This window comes from Falco peregrinus, chromosome 1 (assembly GCF_023634155.1).
Source record: "Falco peregrinus isolate bFalPer1 chromosome 1, bFalPer1.pri, whole genome shotgun sequence".
NCBI lineage: Eukaryota > Metazoa > Chordata > Aves > Falconiformes > Falconidae > Falco > Falco peregrinus.
Genome location: NC_073721.1, coordinates 86,496,288 through 86,514,637, shown reverse-complemented (window position 1 = coordinate 86,514,637; position 18,350 = coordinate 86,496,288). Strand labels below are relative to the sequence as shown.

At 37.2% G+C, this 18,350-nt stretch overlaps 1 protein-coding gene across 2 annotated transcripts in view; it reads left to right on the top strand.

The window, feature by feature from the left end:
• Positions 1-18,350, top strand: part of PTPN21 (protein tyrosine phosphatase non-receptor type 21) — a 47,716-nt gene that overhangs the window by 12,528 nt on the left and 16,838 nt on the right. For both annotated transcript variants that reach the window (XM_055803915.1, XM_055803922.1), the window contains exons 3-12: positions 3,196-3,365; positions 5,986-6,083; positions 8,608-8,675; positions 9,087-9,157; positions 10,477-10,564; positions 10,768-10,856; positions 13,015-13,102; positions 13,822-13,901; positions 15,845-15,905; positions 16,426-16,510. In XM_055803915.1, coding sequence (XP_055659890.1) covers positions 3,196-3,365; positions 5,986-6,083; positions 8,608-8,675; positions 9,087-9,157; positions 10,477-10,564; positions 10,768-10,856; positions 13,015-13,102; positions 13,822-13,901; positions 15,845-15,905; positions 16,426-16,510 — 898 coding nt within the window. The remainder of the gene's footprint in view (positions 1-3,195; positions 3,366-5,985; positions 6,084-8,607; positions 8,676-9,086; positions 9,158-10,476; positions 10,565-10,767; positions 10,857-13,014; positions 13,103-13,821; positions 13,902-15,844; positions 15,906-16,425; positions 16,511-18,350) is intronic.

Here is an 18,350-nt window from a genome sequence, read left to right as displayed (position 1 = left end):
TGTTCTGTTCTTTTCAGAAAAAGAATGCTCTTTTTCTGCATACCTTTCTGTTACACGTCTGTGCTTCTTTGAGGTATAAATATACCAAGGCTGCAGACGAAAGTTATTCAAACAGTTGCTTAGAAATTTTTGCATGCATTTTTAGTTGGGTTTCAAACGTGTTTGTGTGGTATCTTTTATAGGGGTCTTTGAACTTTGTTGGTGTGCTTCTGTGGTTCTGTAGCTGTTACCCCTAGGTTTCAGCCTCTGCTCTCACCCAGAAGGTTGCAGTTCAGCACTTCAGCTTGTGCTCAGCCCAGGGTTGATGTGGTCGACCTGTTGGGCAGGTGGGCTGGGCCAAAACAGCAGGCTTTCTTTTTTTTGAGCTCTTCCTAGCGAGTGAGATCAAGTAGCTCATGGTGTGTAGTTCAACTTTAAGTGTTATTTTTGCTTTTTGGTCCTCTAGCTTACTTACCATCTTGCATTATATAGACATCAAAGTTTGTAACACTCAGAAGTTGTGGGATGTCAGCATCACAGACCGACTTTGGCTCCTGTGGCTGTGTGCGTGGTGTTATTAGTCTTGTAATGAAAGAGAAATACAACTTCTTACATGCGTTATTTTCCTCGTTCAGTCTGCAGGAAGGATTGAGCTGTAGTCTTTCAGTACACTTCATCATTTTCAGTGTGTGATGTTGCAGTGAACAGAGTATTTCTTTCTTACTGGTGTTTGTGTGATACTACTGTTATAATTCCTAACATCTTATGGAACCTTAAGATACTGCTTTCTCAATGTCCTTGTGGGGTGGCAGAGGTTACTGCACACTGTATCTTATGGTTGGGGGATTGAAGCACAGAAACAAAAGCAAATGTTGTCTAAGGCATCAGCTAACTGTGTGTGCCTGGACTGAGAAGTTTAGAAAACTGTGTTGTTTATAGTATTTGTATTCAGAGATATATTCCTTTTGTCGACTTGAAACTGGAAGTATTTATGACTAATTAAATTTGACTCTTGGTTTTCAGAATTCAGAAGTGAAGGGCACACAGTGTCTGCCTGTGACAAATTTGGTTTGTAGGATTTGCTTTACAAGCACATCTGTTTCTGATGTGGGAATACAGTTTGCTTCTCTATGGTGATTTTTAAACTTTCCCAACCATGAAACTATTTTGTATGTATCAGCATTCTGCTGCTGCCTTTTCTCTGGATATGTTCCACTATACTGAAAACCTGCTTTTTTCTTCTATGAACAGTTGTAATTCAATTTAATTATTGTATTACAGCCTGCCTTTTTATTGAATAGGACTGGAGTTGTCTTAGAGTTCACAGAAGGGAACTTAGTTAAGGTTAAATGGGCAGGCTTCCTCCTTACATACTTTTTTTTTTCTCTCCTGAATACTGATTTTTCAATTACATGGTAACAGTAATTTTAATTTCAAAGATATTTTTTTAAAAAATTGGGGGGAAAAAAGCCACCAAACCTACCAACGGTCACTTAAAACTTTGCTGATTATGCTAATTTAGAGAGGGGCAAAGAAGTAAATTTTGCCAGTATGCCACATCAAAGGAACATTATGCCTTAGAATTGGGTCTAGTTGCCCAGTTTTGCTAATTTCCCAGAGGAAATGCTTTTATGGAATAGATAGTCAAGGTGTAGCATTAAATTAATAAAACTTCAGTGCCCAAAATTACTTAATGGTCTGTGCTGATACGGAGCATTAACTTTGCTGCTGTCCTTGATGTTTGGGATGTAGCATACCTGCCCATGCTGTGGTTGTTACATGCATAGTCAGCCCATCAGAGCTGTAAGGGACAGCCAGCATCCCATGAGGGTAGTCTCCGTCCTGCTTAGGCTGTAAACTAAGATGTATGTATATGAATTCTCAGACATGTATAGGAAAGTACTAAAGCGGGTGTTCTCTACTACCAGCTGTTGCTCCCTAATGAATTTCGAATCTATGCTCCAAAGCATCAAAATGCTAGAGCTCCTGAGAAAACAACAGCAAATACGTTTGCTAGGTAGACAGTTTTTTCAAGTCTAATTCATAGATGTTGTTGATGTAAAAAAATCATTATGATTAATAGATCTTTGTTTTATAAAACTTCATCCTTAATAGCTTTATTTCATAGGAGATAAAACCCTCTGAAAATATATTAAGTGTTGGATTAAAAGTGTTGGTATTTCTACCATTTCTACATAGAATAATGTGTGTGTAGCAAGAACTTGGAGAATTTCCATGTAAATACCTACAGATGTAATTGGTAATTTGTAGCATTCCCTTATCTCCCTTCCTCAGTTAAAAAAGTTGTAATTAGGATTTCTAGTTTTGCTGTGATAATGACATGAGTATTTTCCAGTCCATGTCTCTTTGCTGGTCCAGAACTGAATGAAATAAGTACTGCCACAGCAGATTTTAATTAGTTTAAAGATAGTGGAGAAATTTAAGTTTGAATGAGTGGCTCTCCTGTGTGGATTTAAACTGTACTGTGGAGTGATAAAAAAAATACTCTGGTCCAAACTCCTTCTCAGGGATCTAATCAAAGTTAGACTGTGCTGCTCAAGATGTCCAGTGGGATTTTGACATTCCAGGGATGAGCATCCCTCATCTCTCAGGGCTAGCTGTTCCAGTGCACGCTCTATTTTGTGTTTTGGCTTGGCCAACAGTTGCCTGCTCAGGCAAGGTAGCTTGCTGCTGTATCTGGTCATTTTCTTGCTCATGGGATGAGCCATACATGTGCTTTAATGAGCTTGTCTTTGACTGACCAGCTGTCCTGTGCTTTTTTGTACATCAGCATTGCATGTGAGCCTGCCTGCCAGCTCCCCAGACCAGCCATACCTTGCTCTCTCCTGCTGCCCAATCTGCTGCCCCTTGTAATTTTATATTTGCCTTCCTCACTCTCTTAGTTTTTCTGTCACACATAAATGCTTACTACTAACATCTGTGAGTTGCCACAACAGGGTCAGGGACTTTTTGCAAATAAAGAGTAGGTTTGGTAATGTTTTAGGTAGGGGACCTTATGTATGTGGATTGCTTATCTGGAAGTAATGTCTGCTTTTGATATTAAATGTCTCTCCAGTTCCCAGAATTTTCAATAACCCATAGCCTTAGTCAGTGTTTTAAAACCTTTTATTTCTAACTAGCAAGACTTCCATACAATATATTTTATCCAGTATTGTAATACTAACTTTTTTCATTACTGAAATACCTCTTTTTCAGATTACGTATTTCAGTCTGTGGTACTATAATAAGCAGAATCAGCGCAGATGGGTAGATTTGGACAAACCTCTGAAAAAGCAGCTGGACAAATATGCCTTGGAGCCAACTGTGTACTTTGGAGTAGTGTTCTATGTGCCTACTGTTTCTCAGCTTCAGCAGGAGATTACCAGGTAAACTTCATACATATGTCTATAATTTTGCTTTTAGCATTCTGAAATGTATGGTTGTATTTAAAAATTGTCTGCTTTCCCCTCCTCTGCCTCTTTAGAATGGAAATTATTACTTCAGGCAGAATTTATGTTCAAACCATGTATTTATTTCCCTTTCAAATATTTGAAAATATGTGATAAACTAAGCAAACAACTAACTTTTTGGTGATCTTAGGAATCTATTCAAAACTGTTTTCAGTAATAGGCATACTTGCATGGTCAGTGAATTGTATTTGCCTCTCTTTTTTTGAAGAGTCATATGTTGTTTTCAGGGACATCCTTCCTGCACAAAGCACATGCAGATTTTATTGAGCTATGCTTTCCTTGATTTTGCTTTCAGTACTTTCTGTACTTTCACTACAGTACATTGGCAAACTACAGGCTAAGCTTCAGCTTCTGATGGTTTTGGGGTTTTTGTGTGTTTGTGTCATGGACTGGGCAATGAAGGTGGATGTTAGCTTTGATACCATATTACCATGTCTACTGTGAATCTGGGCAACATCACATAGGTGGTGCTGACTGCAGGGGAAAAGTGAAATCGATCACATATACTGGTCAGTTATTCCTATGGGCCTGTACATTGGCTTCTAGTGTCTTAATGTGCATGGTTGTTCTGATTTAGTTATTATTTTTAACAGGCAAATGAATACAAAACCAGTAACTGGATTGCAAACAGATATTTGTTATTTCAGAAGTATATGCTTGCATTAATTAACCCATTTAAGCTGTTGACTTCAAGATGGCCCTGCTTTGAGTGGGGAGTTGAACCAGGTGATCACTCAGATGTCCTTTCCAGCTTAATTTATTCTGTGGTTACATGAAACTCCTTATATACTCTGGTGCTAAAATACCTTGCTAGAGAACTTTTCCACTAATTGTGATGTGAAAGCTTTTCAGGGAGATAAGTCTCTTGGTGCAGACACTGGTGCTGTAATATATTGCTCAAAGCTTGGCAGCTTTAGTTTTTCTTTTATGTGTATTTTCTGTAAGATTAGTTTATTTCTGAAAACTCTGAAGTTTTGGGCTTTTTCTCAGCAATGTTACTGGCTTAAGAAGTCATTCTAGTAATCTTTTTCTTTTTTTGTTCCTTTTTAAATAAATCTTTGGTTCAGATTCTGTGCTTGATGTACTAGGATGCATTAGAGTAAGACAAATGTCATGATGTTGCATTGAATAGCTAAACTGCCTGAAAAACCTTGAATATTCTTCTCTGACATTTATTTAAAGAATATGATATTTATGCTAGAGCTTTACAGCAATTTTGCAGTGTGCTGCCACATAGAAGGCAGGAATCTATGCACCAGCCTTATACTCGAGTCCTAGAAGATGGCACTTGCTTTGATGTACGATAGTGAGAGTCCAGATTAGTTTCAGAAATTTGCTAATTTTTTCACGCCTTTTCAATATAAATGAGATTGAGCATGTTTAAGCAAATTATATGTTTAATGCATACCAGGAAATGAATATGTCATAGACAAAAGAGAAGGTATTTGTACTGTTATGAGGTAGTGTCAAGATTCTTCGTCTGTATGCTTACTTTTAATATTAGTTCTATGGAAAGAGCTTACATTCTACTGCTTGACTAGGAAGATCTATTTCCCCAAATACCTTGCTTGATATGTGGTAGCTTTTTGCTTTCCCTTTTTCTTTAAGGCCTGGGTTTAGTCCCAGCTATTCTTGTGCATGTTATCTGTCATATGGAATACTGCTTTTTTGTAGGAAGATCCAGAAGAGTCTAAATAATATTTATAAAATGTCACTGTATTTAAGAGGCTGTTAAAGGGTGAGGGAAGAGAGCCATTATTTAGCCTGATTAAAACTTGTGTGACCTTTCTCATCACTGAATAAATTGCAGTACATGCTTCTATGTTCTCAGTATTAAAGCCTTACTTCACAAGAGTTAGCATACAATATGAGGAAGTTAAGCTTTTAAAACTAGACTTAGAGAAGACAAGTGTCCTTCTTGGCAAAGTCTGTGTAGCTATAATGGCATTTTTTAGTTTTGAGGTGTTATGGGCTAAAGATAGGGTGTTCCATGGATTACTGAAAGGGGCAGAAGAATTCAAGAAAACAGTGGTTCACGCTGTTGACACATGGCACAGCTAGTAGTGGCTGCATGTACAAGAGATGACCTAGGAAGAGGTCAGATTAAAGGGAAACTATATGGTGCCTTGAAAGCGAGAACAAAATGTACTCAGAAATTGTAATGCACAAATGAAAGTCACTATTATGATTAAAGGGGTGTGCAACATTAGATCTATTGGAAGGGAACGCAGCAATACAGCAGCAGTATACTGAACATTGTAAAGAGGAGATAACACTATTAAGGAAGGAACTAGTAAAAAAAGTATAAGGGTATGGTAGTAGACAGAAATCGTGGAGACTTTGTTTTAAGAGGTAGCAATATTTGATTCTGCAGTGACATGTGAAAGCTAAGGGAGGTGTGGGTCTGAATGATGAGAAAGAATACCCTTCACACAAACTGGGGAATGCAGAGAGGAATAGGAAATGCAGGCATATTCATCTGCACTCTCTTTAAATGGAGAAGACCATGTTAGCTTTTTCTTTTTTCCCCATGTAGGTATCAGTATTATTTGCAATTAAAGAAAGATATCTTGGAGGGCAACATTCCTTGCACACTGGAACAAGCAATACATCTGGCTGGTTTAGCTGTTCAGGGTAAGTAAGGCAATTGTGCCAATTAGCCAATGTTGCCTTAGAAATTTTGGTGATACATTTTCTATTTATCACTCGAAGACTCAATGCAGTAAGTTATGGAAGGCTTGCTCCTTAGACCTTTGTCATACGGGCTGAGGACGGAGAGCAGTGGGATCACTGGCCCTGAACTTGCTGGCATTTCTGTGCAATCCTCAGAGGTCTGTCTGGGTATCTAATGTATTTTCAGAATCTGGGTTTGAATTAGACATTGGAGTTCCTTTGGGGGAAAAGACTTTTGTTGTCTGTTTACATTAACAGACCTGGCATCTGTTTCTGTTAATGAAGACTATTCTGACACAGTAATGAGAGAGAGATGTTTTAATAAATAACTGAATTTGAATATACAGTACTACTTGTATCTCCACTTTTTCTTCCAAATATCCTAACATGCAGGATTATTTCAAGTTAGTATGCAAGACTGTTAACAATTCTGTGTTCCAATCACTCCTGAAGACACTTTTCTGTGTTACCTAAATGGCTGCTTTATTTTTCTTAACTGCAGTCAGATGGGATATACACCAGAGAGCCACCAGTCCTAAGTCTGTCTGCACTGATTGTGTCTGGTGTTCCCTGCTAACACAGCTGTTTGATATTAAATCTCTCAAAATAAAAGTTTTTAATGGAAACACCTTTGTTTAGTGTGTTTGTTTATTGCTTCACAGTGAATGCCAGGCCAGTATATTGAACACCAACTGTAAATCTGCCAAAATTTAAAGGGACATAAAATCACTGGCAGTACATACATACAACTTAAGGGTTTTGGTGGGTTTTTTTGTTGTTGTTTGTTGGTTTGGGGGGGGTGTTGTGGTTTTTGTTTTGTTTTTAATTATATGGGTTGGTAGTATCACTTTAAAGATGACAATTATGTTTTTTGAAAATGTGGTTACCAGTGGAGTAGGGTGAATGATATTAGTGTCCTGTTTATATAACAGTGAATCTGTTTAATCCAAGCTACAATTTAATGGTCTTCAACTGACAAAATCTTGCTTTGTTATTTTCATATCTTTGGACAGCGTAAATGTGTCTCTGCTCAGTGAGTTGTTTATAGAAATCTTTCAGTATAATCCTCTTTCCAGATGGAAAACATTTATCCTTTTAGTTTTCACATTCCTTTTTCAGTCTTGTGTAAGAGAGAAGCTGTATGTGTTGATAACACAGTGAAAAAAGAACTCAGAAAAAATGCAGGTTCTAAATGAATGTGCTCCGATGACTGAAATAGCTTATACCAGGTAGGTTAGTTAATTTTAGCTGGTGAACAAACAGAAGCAGTTGTTTGCTGTTTTGAGTGAACTGGTTTCAAGAATGATCTGTATTTGAAATCATTACAATAGGCTGATATGAAACACTGCGTTATCTCAAGTGCTGTGTTGGTGTAGCGTGTCGCCAGTTCTCCCCTTTTGTCATAAATAACTTGCATGTTAATTGTTAATGCTTCATACAAATTTGGTTTCTAAAGGTCTCTAAAATTATACTATTATGGATGAGAATCTGTGGTAACATAAATAGGATCTGTGTGCTTAGGGACTGTGTTTGTGTTTTTGGGAGCAGCCATTCTGTACAGACTGCTGTTCTGCAGTTTCTCCTGTCAGACTGGTGCATAACTTTTCCAATTTAGAATGTTTTATTTCTCTTCTTTGAAATGTCGGCTAGTTTTTTCCTGGAAACAGAAAAAGAGGCAAAGTCCTTGGAATGCCCTTTGGCATGACATAAAATCAAAACTGTTGTTAACATCAAAACTGTTATTAAGTCCCTTCTGAGCGTGCCCCTGAGCCTGGGAAGGCTTCTAGGTCCCACTTTCTGCACATCGGGGTGCAGGGAGCTGTAGAAGGCTTGAGAGCAGAGGGGTGCTCCAGCTGCACTGTGCAGTGCCTCAGTCCAGTTGCAAGTTAGAGCAATACTGCAAATAATTAACTGACAGGAGGAAATAAAGAAGATTGAGCTAGGCTTTTCTGAGGCAATGGGCACAAATCGAAATACAGGAAATTTCATCTCGACATTATAAATTTTCTGTTGTGAGAGTGGTGAGACACTGGAACAGATTGCCTGGAGAAGCTGTGAAGCCTCCATCCTCTGCATTCAAAATGTCAGAGGAGAAGGCTCTGAGACAGTCTGCTGTAGCTGACCCTGCTTAGGGCTAGATCTCCAGCAGCCCCTTCCAACCTCAACCATTCTGTGATTAAAAAGCTAAACAAATAAAACCCCAGGGAACTAAGGAACTTGGAGCAGCACTGTAATTGTTTTCATTTCCTCTCCTTTCCTATCCATAAGGAGTGTTAATCAATTTTTCTGAACAAGATAAAAAGATGGGATGTGGTTTTTCTTTTCCTCTTTATAAGCATTACTGGTTAGTTTATTCCATTGTTTTACTTTCAGATCGTAGTTCAATAGGATGGAGATTTGCTACTTGGAGATCCTGCTGCAATTAATCGCGTATTGAATCATTTTGTTACAAATGTTTGAATCCAAGATTTTTTTTATTTTTTAGCTGATTTTGGAGACTATGATCAGTATGAGTCTCAGGAGTTTCTACAAAGATTTGCTTTGTTTCCAGTGGTAAGTACTTATTTAATCTGATTTAAATTCTTAAATTGATAAATTTAAATTTGAATATCTTAGATTGGTAAATACAAGTTATTATTAAAGACTCCATGATTCATCTACCTTACTGCTCCCTAGGTTGTCAGTCAGTAAAGGTTTTCTTTGAGACTGGAGTGAGGTATGATACCTTATATTATACAGAAGCAAAGATATTGCAAGATCTTTTCCATTTTACTGTATATTACGCTGACAAGAAAGTTGGGGTGGAGATGTTTGTTTGTGCTTTTTGATTTTGTTTGGGTGCATATTACAGCATCTAAGCTGCAAGACTAGAATGGAGAGTTGAGTCACTTGTGTAAAGAATATAACCATTTAATTTTGTAGAATTTTTTGTATTTCATACTTTAAATGCTATCTTACCTTAAGGGTTGGCTACAAGAAGAAAAAATATTAGAAGAAGCGACGCAGAAAGTTGCCTTGCTACATCAGAAGTACAGGTAACATTTCTGAAACTCTTTGTTGCTTAATTTCAGTGTGATTGCTTCAGTTGCTCAGGAAGTTGGGAATCTCAGGAGACAGTGTGACTAATTTCACCTGCCATTTAAATGAGTTTTTTCACTGATAGACCTGCATTAGAATTACAAGAATTTTTGCTGAATCAAAGTGAAAAGAGAACAGAATGACCAGTAAAATAGATGAGAATATTCTTATTGAGAATTAAGAATACAGGACATGATTACATAGTGTGACTTCACCTGCATAATGTTTCTGAAACTTGTTTATATGAAGTTGTAACCTCAGTAAGGATGTTTCTTGATAAACATTAGCCGATACTGAGGGCAGTAGAAATATAGAGACAGTCATTGTTCCAGAAGGCTTATGATCTTCAGTAAAAGGTAGCTCAGATGTAGCAATCCAAGAGAAAGGAAAGTTCTCTGTTGTCAGTTCATCAGTGAAAAAAGTTTGTGGCTATGTGAGAATTATTTTTTCCTGTGTTGCTTTAGAACAACAGTTTGAAATTTTAAAATCCCTTTCTCTTTGAAATGCATTTGTAACAAGATTGCACGGTTAAGGTTCAGTAAAGAAAACTTAATCTGCATGACATTAGGAAAAAGTGAAGAAACAGAGACTGATGATTGAAGACCTATTGAAACATAAAAATGAGCATGACAGGATTTTGTGGGTAGAGATAATGTCTTCTATGAGATCAACTGAGGTAGGTAGGGAAATAAAAACTTTTAATCCATGTGACACTACTGCATGTCTGTGAGAAAACTGTCTTTGCCACTTGGCCTAATTAAAAAAAAAAAAAAAAAAAAAATCACCTTTACCTACAGATCCTGTCCTTCTCATGTTTTCAAACTGTTACAGTTAAAGTCCTGTCAGCATTTAGAAAATGACTCTGTGTGAAGCATCAAACTTCATCTTGGTCCTAAACATGTATCCTGCAATAGGAGAAATTCAGGTCTTGAACATATGTGCCAGAATAATTGTTCCAATAAAGTGAGAAAATATGGTGACAAGGATGGATTTGAAGAAGAATGTGATAATTTTCTACCATTAGCAGAGAGGATAATTTGAACTGGTCTGTTACCATTTACCTTTAGAGGTGCCTGAGAGGAATAAGTTACTAGAATCAAAGTGTAAAGGCTGAGACAAATGTATCAGCCATTGGTACAGGTGAAACTAGGATGTTTTGAAGGTTGCATGGATATCTCGGGGATGTTTTTCAAGTTTTGACAGTGTCAGTCAGAGTAAAACAAAGGGGTTTTTTTCTTATTGACAGTACTAGCTGATTGTTCTTTTTCATTTGTAGAGGCCTTACTCCTCCTGATGCAGAAATGTTATATATGCAAGAAGTAGAGAGAATGGAGGGCTACGGTGAAGAGACCTATCCTGCAAAGGTAAACAGGGCTTTGATCTTTGTCTCAGCTGCGCTCTTCCCCCTATGTAAAAAGGGTCACTTCCTGCCAAAAATAAATAAAAACCAAACCCATGCCACCCCTTTTCTCCTCCAGAACAGTAAAAGTAGTTGCTTCTCATGTTTCTTTGCTTTCAAAAGCTTTTTTTCCCCTGTATTTGCATAAGTTTTTGCAACTTCTTACAGGACAGCCAAGGAAGTGACATATTCATTGGAGCATGTCTTGATGGTATCTTTGTGAAACACAAAAATGGTCGTCCTCCTGTTGTATTTAGGTTAGTATTGTTCTTTATCAAAATATCTTTGTGCACATCACATTTTATGTGTGTTCCTCACTAGCACGAATGACTCTTAGTTATGGTGTGTATTTATTCATAAACCTAAACATAGTCTTCTAGTTGTCACGTTACAGTAAATACTGAAATCCTTGGGAATTTTTCAACATACCGACTGCAGGATGAATCTCTTTAAGCCAGATTAATTCCAAGAGATGAATTTAATATACATCCCGTTGCAAAATATTTATTGAGTCAAAAAGGAGCAATTCTCTGCACATAGAACACCTTAAGCCCTGAGATGGGCACATCAGTTTACTTAGCAATATTCAATTGTAAAATTATCCAGGAGTTCCTTTCATATATTATATAGAAGACATAGAGGACAGTCACACTATAACATTTGTTTCATTATTTTGGATTCATATGTTGTTTTAGTTCATTATTTAATGTTCTGATGGTTAAGTTGTAGACATAAGCATGTCTGCAACTTACCTAACAGTTAAAATTCAATCTTCATGTGAAATGGACCGATTCCCACTGACTTCAAGAGGGGTTGCTTGGGAATCTTTGGACAGAATTTGTAGTAAATTTAAAAGCATACCTATTGAGATGTTTATAAAATGACTCTTAGTAATCTGTCATTATCACCAGAGCAAGAAAGGCTTTATTCTTAGTGAATTTTAATCTTCTAGAATTGAATTTTTGGCTGAATATGAACAGAATCTTGAAATCCACTGGCCCAGCAGTTAGTGGAACTCGTGGTGAATTTCTGGGGTTAGAGAAAGTAGCAACTGTGCTTCTTTCTATTAGTGTTTTTATTTAATAGAATTTTTAGATTCTGTACCACTAACCATCCTTCACAAAAATCTCTCTGCTTCTGCTGATAGGAGAGATGATGCCAAGTTCTTTTTAATTGTGTAGAGTGGCAGAAGTGCCCTACTCTGCTTTCTTGCAGAATGAAGCAACAACAGCTCTGCTGTCTGACTTTCCAAGCACACAAGGGAGAGAGATGAAGTTTTGTCCATGCATTTCACATAATTTCCCAAGGAATTGTAGATGCAGTGTCAGTGTAAACATAAGAAAAAAGTTGCACATTGAAAAGCATCAGAAAGTATTAATATTCCAATTTCAGGGCCCAATTTTCCGTTCTGTTGCTTATCTTTTGTATGACTGTGAGCAGTTCTACCAGGGATAAATATATCATGGTATTTGTGTGCATAGACAAATGACCCATTAGTACAATTTACAAAGAACTGGGTTATTCTTCAGATTGTTTCAAGTAATGTCATAATTGTGTCCTTATGGACCTTATGGACCTTATATGCCTACGAACCAAGGCCTTAAATTTGAGGGGTCTTTGTTCTACATCAAAACGAGGACGTTAATTTTTTTTATACCTCATGCATATGATGGTGAGTAGCTATAGAAAATGCTATCAGCTACCTCTATATAATGAAAATGGAAGTAATATAAATACCTTTAGAGAGAGTATTGTATGTAGATCATACCTTTTCCCTGCGTTTGTGCACTACAGAATATTCTTTTTAACAAATCAATGATACAGGCTTTATTTACACTAACATACTACTACTGGATCAAAGTGCATTTATATTTAACAAAAAGTTGAATAAATATATGGTATTCTATTTTTTGCAATTTAACTTTTTCTCATCTGCCGATATGCATGACAGTTCTAGAAAATATGTATAATAATGCCTTAATAGCTCTGTTTAGTGTAGCTTTTGGGGTTTTTTTCCTAGAATGTATGGTTTGCGTTCAAGCAGTAGGGACATTATAATTTACTGATAACTAGATATATCTAAATTTGATCTAAAAAAGCCCACCACCACACTTGGAAGAATTTCAGGTGGAAGCCAAGTAAGAAACTTATTACTGTACGTGCTGTGTATCTTCAAAAGAGTTAGTCACATACACATTTTCCTTTCAGCAGTCATTTGGTGGATATGGAAGGTGATGGTCTGCAACATGTTCATATACATTGATGAGCTTTTTATTTTTCCTTAGTTCTGTATCTGTATTCTTGGTGGTGCTCCACGTGGTGGTGGTGGAACAGAAATGAACTGTTCTTCAGTTGCATTTTCTGTGATTTGAAAGTCAGAGCTTGCCAGTCATGTTCTATCCCTTTTCTCTGCAGGTGGCATGATATTGCCAACATGTCCCACAACAAATCCTTTTTTGCATTGGAGCTGGCAAACAAAGAAGAGACAATCCAATTCCAAACTGTGAGTAGATTTTTAATTTTATTTTTTCTCACTAAGGCATCAGTAAATAGACGCACAAATTAAGACTGCTAATTTAACTCAAAGGCTAAAAACTACTTTATGTATGTTAGCAACTTTGAGCTGTATGAGTGAATTAAAAGTAATAATATTGTCTCTGGCTAGCTTTCTGTGGGAAGGCATTAAAAATCTGACCTTCTATGCTGAGTGCATTGACAGGCTTGGTTCAGGTTGTCATAAACATTTTCATCTATTCCAGTAAAATTTCAAGCATTTTTCTTAAATTATTTTTATCAGTGGCATTTAAAGATAAACATGGTCTTAGAGCTTTGCTGGAATGGGCCACGGCATTCCTTCCAGAATTAGTTTTATGTAGCATCTACCAATTGCCTTTGTCAAGAAGGCAGCTGTTAACAATGTTATGGCGTGATGTATATATGTCTACTGTAAATTGTATTAGTGTTATAGCTGATAAGAGTGTCTTCAACAAAAGGCTTCTACTTTCAACCTTCATAAATCTAATAAAAATGTTAGGCCAGAGTGCATATTCAGGCCTGCAAAGTACAGTTGTGGGGAAAACATGATGACAGTAATGAAGTTATATTAAAATGAAATCAGTGAATGCTAATTTCATCTTAAAAATTTCAGTGGCTTGTCTGGAAGCAAGCCAAGGGTATGCATATTTGGCCTAATATGAAAATTTTGGTTTTGTTTTCTGGCAGGAAGATATGGAAACAGCAAAATACGTGTGGAGGATGTGTGTGGCTAGACACAAATTTTACAGACTAAATAAATGCAGCCTGTAAGTAGAATACTTCAGCAGATATTTTGGTACCCTTGAAGCTTCCATTGGGAAGTGTAATATTTTATGACCCTAATGTCTTTACTGTCCTTTTTAGGTGGTAGTAATTAATGACTTGGGGTTGGGGTTTTTTTCCTTAATCCTTTTTTGAGAAAATACTTACCACCAGTTTCTCAAACATGTTCTCCTTTGTAACAGAGGACAATGTTAAACACCAAAATCTTACCAAAAGTAATATTGTTTGGCCCTTACTGTTGAATCTCAGTGCTGCAACAGACTTCAGTTGCTTTGGGGGCTACTACTGCTAGTATGTCTGTGAACTACTGGAATCGCTGGGATTTTGGCCTGGGTTTGAGTGAACTGCTCTGAAAGGACACTCTAGAGGCCTTTAAAAGGGCGGGAAGTGTATGTGAAGCACTTCTGAAATGTGCTGGATTGACAGCTGAGAGGTATGTGGTCCTTTGGATATCCATGGAATCCGTATAGCTCAAGTAGCACCAGTGCAAAATAAATTTAATACAATTCATCAAATTAAATTTAAATGGGCTGGTCTCCAACTTGTAAATCAAGGACTGGAATTTGAGCTACTCTACTGGTACAGCTTTCCTTCAGTTAAGTTACTTCGGTCAAAGAACAGAGAATGTCTTAAAAAAGCACAGTTCCCAAATGTTCTCTTCCTCCTCTTTGTACACGAGAAGATAGCTATGGAGGCATTGGTCCAAAATTTGCTGAGGCCAGTGGGAAGATAATGGAATATTTTGTACCACAGATGACTCGCTAGTGTGTTTAATGCTAATTTATTTCAGAAGTGCAAGATTAATTTGGAATGGAGTAGACCTCATACCTCTAAGCTTGTAAACCTGGCTGTCTTTTGAGAGGACTAAGTAGTATTGGTAGATGTGGTACATTTGTGGGACTTGTGCATTGTTATCTGAGTAATGTCAGTTCTATAGGTCTGTATTGAATGTCAGTCTCTAGGATTACTTATTTTAACCCTTTCACCACAGCATGGTTTTATTAACAGGAAAAGTCCGCAAAATATTTCTGATTATCTCTACTCTAAGATTCCCTGTCATCTGGTCCTGCTGCTGAAAACTGTCTTATACATGCCCGTATTAAGTTCAGTTTGTTTTTTTCTTTATCTGTACATACCTTGTCTTTAGAGACTCCCTGGACTCTCCACCTGAGGAGGGCTCTCAGAAATCTTCCCTCATTCTTTCCCTTCCACGCTTTCCAATCCTTTCTCGTCCTTCACTCCCCAAAGGGTGAGCTGAAAAATCATCTCTCTTTCTGAAATCTGGTAGTTGCTGCATTTGTATTATTCTACTGTCTTTTGAGCTCTGTCTTGCTGCAAGATGCAGGGTAGAGGTGCAGTGCAGGGTGGGGGAAAAGGACCTTAAGGGTTTCTGAACCTTACGTACTGCAGGCAGTCCAACAAATTATGCAAATTTGTTACTGTTAGCTTGAATCTTAGAACATACAAATGCTTGTGCAGTATAGTCATGCTTTCCAATTCCTGTAACCTCTCTAATGTTACATTCTGTAAACAATTTTGTATCTGGTCTTGTAGGACAGGTAACTTACAGTATGAGATTTTATATGGTGTTCAAATCTGGAACTAGTCCCCAGTTACTCTGCTGCTTTTTCTGTCCTGCTGCAGTGCTTTCAGGGTCATCTCCTTTTTATGCTTCAGGGAAAAGAGGCAAAGAAATGACAGAGGTATTTTGATCCTGGGTTTGTGATTCTGCTCATACTGTGTGCAATGGGGGTTTTATGCACAGAGCACTTTCCTTTTGAGACTGTTGGGGAGGACTATTTAACACAAGGCCTGGTGCCAGAAATGGAGACTGATTTTTTAACTCAACTTAGCAGCACTTTCCAAGGTTTGAAATAGGCCTTGGTGGTGTTAAGAATAATTTCTCACCATAAAATTTCTTCTGTAGACAAACCCAGCCTGTTACAGTGAATCCTGTTAGAAGGCGGTCTTCGTCCAGGATGTCTATGGTAAGGAGAGCAAATAGTTTTATATTTGCATTTTTATGGATTTCGGTTGATTATTAGTTTCCTTCAGTGAAATAAAATGAGCAGTGAAAGAGATGAGTCTAGTATGTGAGGAATTGTTTCTGACTTATAGAAAAAGCTGCTATGTAATATCCGAAGAATGGAATTAAAATAATTGCGATGAAAAAATATTTTAAACACTTCTATTTTTAGTTTGATTGCACTGTCTCTAGGACACTCATCTAGGAGACTCTTAGATGTCAGATGGCAAGATACACTCTTGAGTTGGTGGTGTGTGGCTTTGGTTTTGTTTCCTTTTCTTTTTATTATTTCTTTTGTGACCTCACAGGAGAAACCTGCATTGCAGACTGAGAGAAATGTTTTAAGACTAAGGTTTGGGGTGTGTGCTTGTATTATACATTATATATGTAATATTATACATTTTAATATAAAAAACCTCCCAGACTTGTTTTTAAAATAAATCATGAGTTGTTAACTAACATTAAGATGCTTGCTTTCTTAGCCCAAGCCTCAGCCTTATATGATGCCTCCACCACCTCAGTTGCATTACAATGGTCATTATACTGAACCATATGCTTCCTCCCAAGGTAAGTTCACTAAATCCAAGGCCATGCTACAGCTTTAGAAGGTAAAAGCTGTAATTTGCCTTTATAGCTACTTCAGCTAGAGCTGAGCAAATTCATAGGGTGAACATGGGATAGATTTGTACTACAACACTCATTGAAGTGCTTGCTGCTAATCTAGCTGTATAGGCTAACGTGAAATAGAAGCATAGAATCATTTAGGTTGGAAAAGACCTTTAAATCACTGTCACGTCTACCACTAAGCCACATCCCTAAGCGCTGCATCTACATGTGTTCAAATACCTCCAGGGATGGTGACTCAACCATTTCCCTGGACAGCTTGTTCCAATGCTTGACAACCCTTCCAGTGAAGAAATTTTTCCTAATATCCAATCTAAAACACCCCTGACGCAATGTGGGGCTGTTTCCTCTTGTCGTATTGCTTGTTACTTAGGAAGAGACCAACATCCACCTCTCTACAATCTCCTTTCAGGGAGCTGTAGAGAGTGATAATGTCTCCTCCTCCTCCTTTCCAGGCTAAAAAGCCCCAGTTCCCTCAGCTGCTCCTCCTCCATATCCTCTCCTATGGAATATGAGCAAAGTTAGTTATGATAGCATACACAGCAACTATCAGCTGTAGGTTCTTGTGTGAGTTTAAGCTGACAGTTGGTTTTTTTGGTTCATGTACCAAACTGGTACATTATTGTCAATATTGATGTTAGCAGCTGCAAAGAGTAAATTAAACTCCCAGAAAATTCAGACAAAACAATAAGAAGAAAAATCCCAGGATGCAGGAAGAGAGAAGGTTCTCTCAGAGTTTGCTAGACTACAAGGTGGTGGGAGATTCAAAGGCTAAGGAATTCCACAAGTTAGGGAATTGGTATATATTTAATTGAAAAAAGGAAAGAAAAAACCCAGGCAAACCCTAATTAGAATTCTGAAGGAATGCACGCTCCTAATCTGTTTACAGTGGAGTGATGGCTGCTTTCTCTCCTGTTTTTTTGATTGTTACACATTGTGTCTGTAATTAACAAAGTTGCTACCCTGAAGGGCTTAATCTAATCTTTTGCAAGGTTGCCTCAGTTTTGATAGGAATCTTCCAGTCCTAAAAGTCAGCTGGAAAAAAAAATACTCTAACAACTCACTGGTAAGGGATTAAGAACATTTTCTATCTAAATAGACTTACACAAATATTTGTGAAGGTACAAGTATATACATTCAGAATGTAGCTGAATTCTTTCCAATATAGTGTTGGAATTATTGCTGGATACTTGCTACTGCACACATCCTATTTTCTTTTGTTTGTGAAAAAAATGTTCAAATTTTTGATTGTCAGCAAAGTCAGTAACATAAGTGTGGCAATTATTTTGATGAACCTAAAGAGTTAAATTATGAAAGTATCTAAAGCAATGACTGAATTGTTCTCTTCTGGAGCTTGGCAAATTGTGCATCCAATGAAGTAATGGTTAAATTATTAAATGTATCTTGGATGTATAAACTGTTAGATCATTTTCTCTACCCATCAGAGTGGGTATATGTTAATGTGTAAACAATGTATGGTAGTGGTTTAAACGGTCTTCAAAAGTTCTGGAGAAAAGTTAATTTAGTTACTTTTTTTTTTAAAAAGGTCTTGTGGTACTATATCTACTTACCTATGGGGGGAAGAAGAGTTGAGGGGGGTTTTGTTGTTATGGGGGTGTTTTTAGTGCTTTTTTTTGTTTGCGTTTTTTTTCCTTGCTTGCTGTTTAAATCTCATTAGATTAGTGCAAACCCTGGTGCGGATTTCTTCCTTCAGTTAGTGTGGTTTAAGATTGATAGGGATTTTGTTTGACTTGGACTGAAACTTAGCAAACCTATCCTAAAT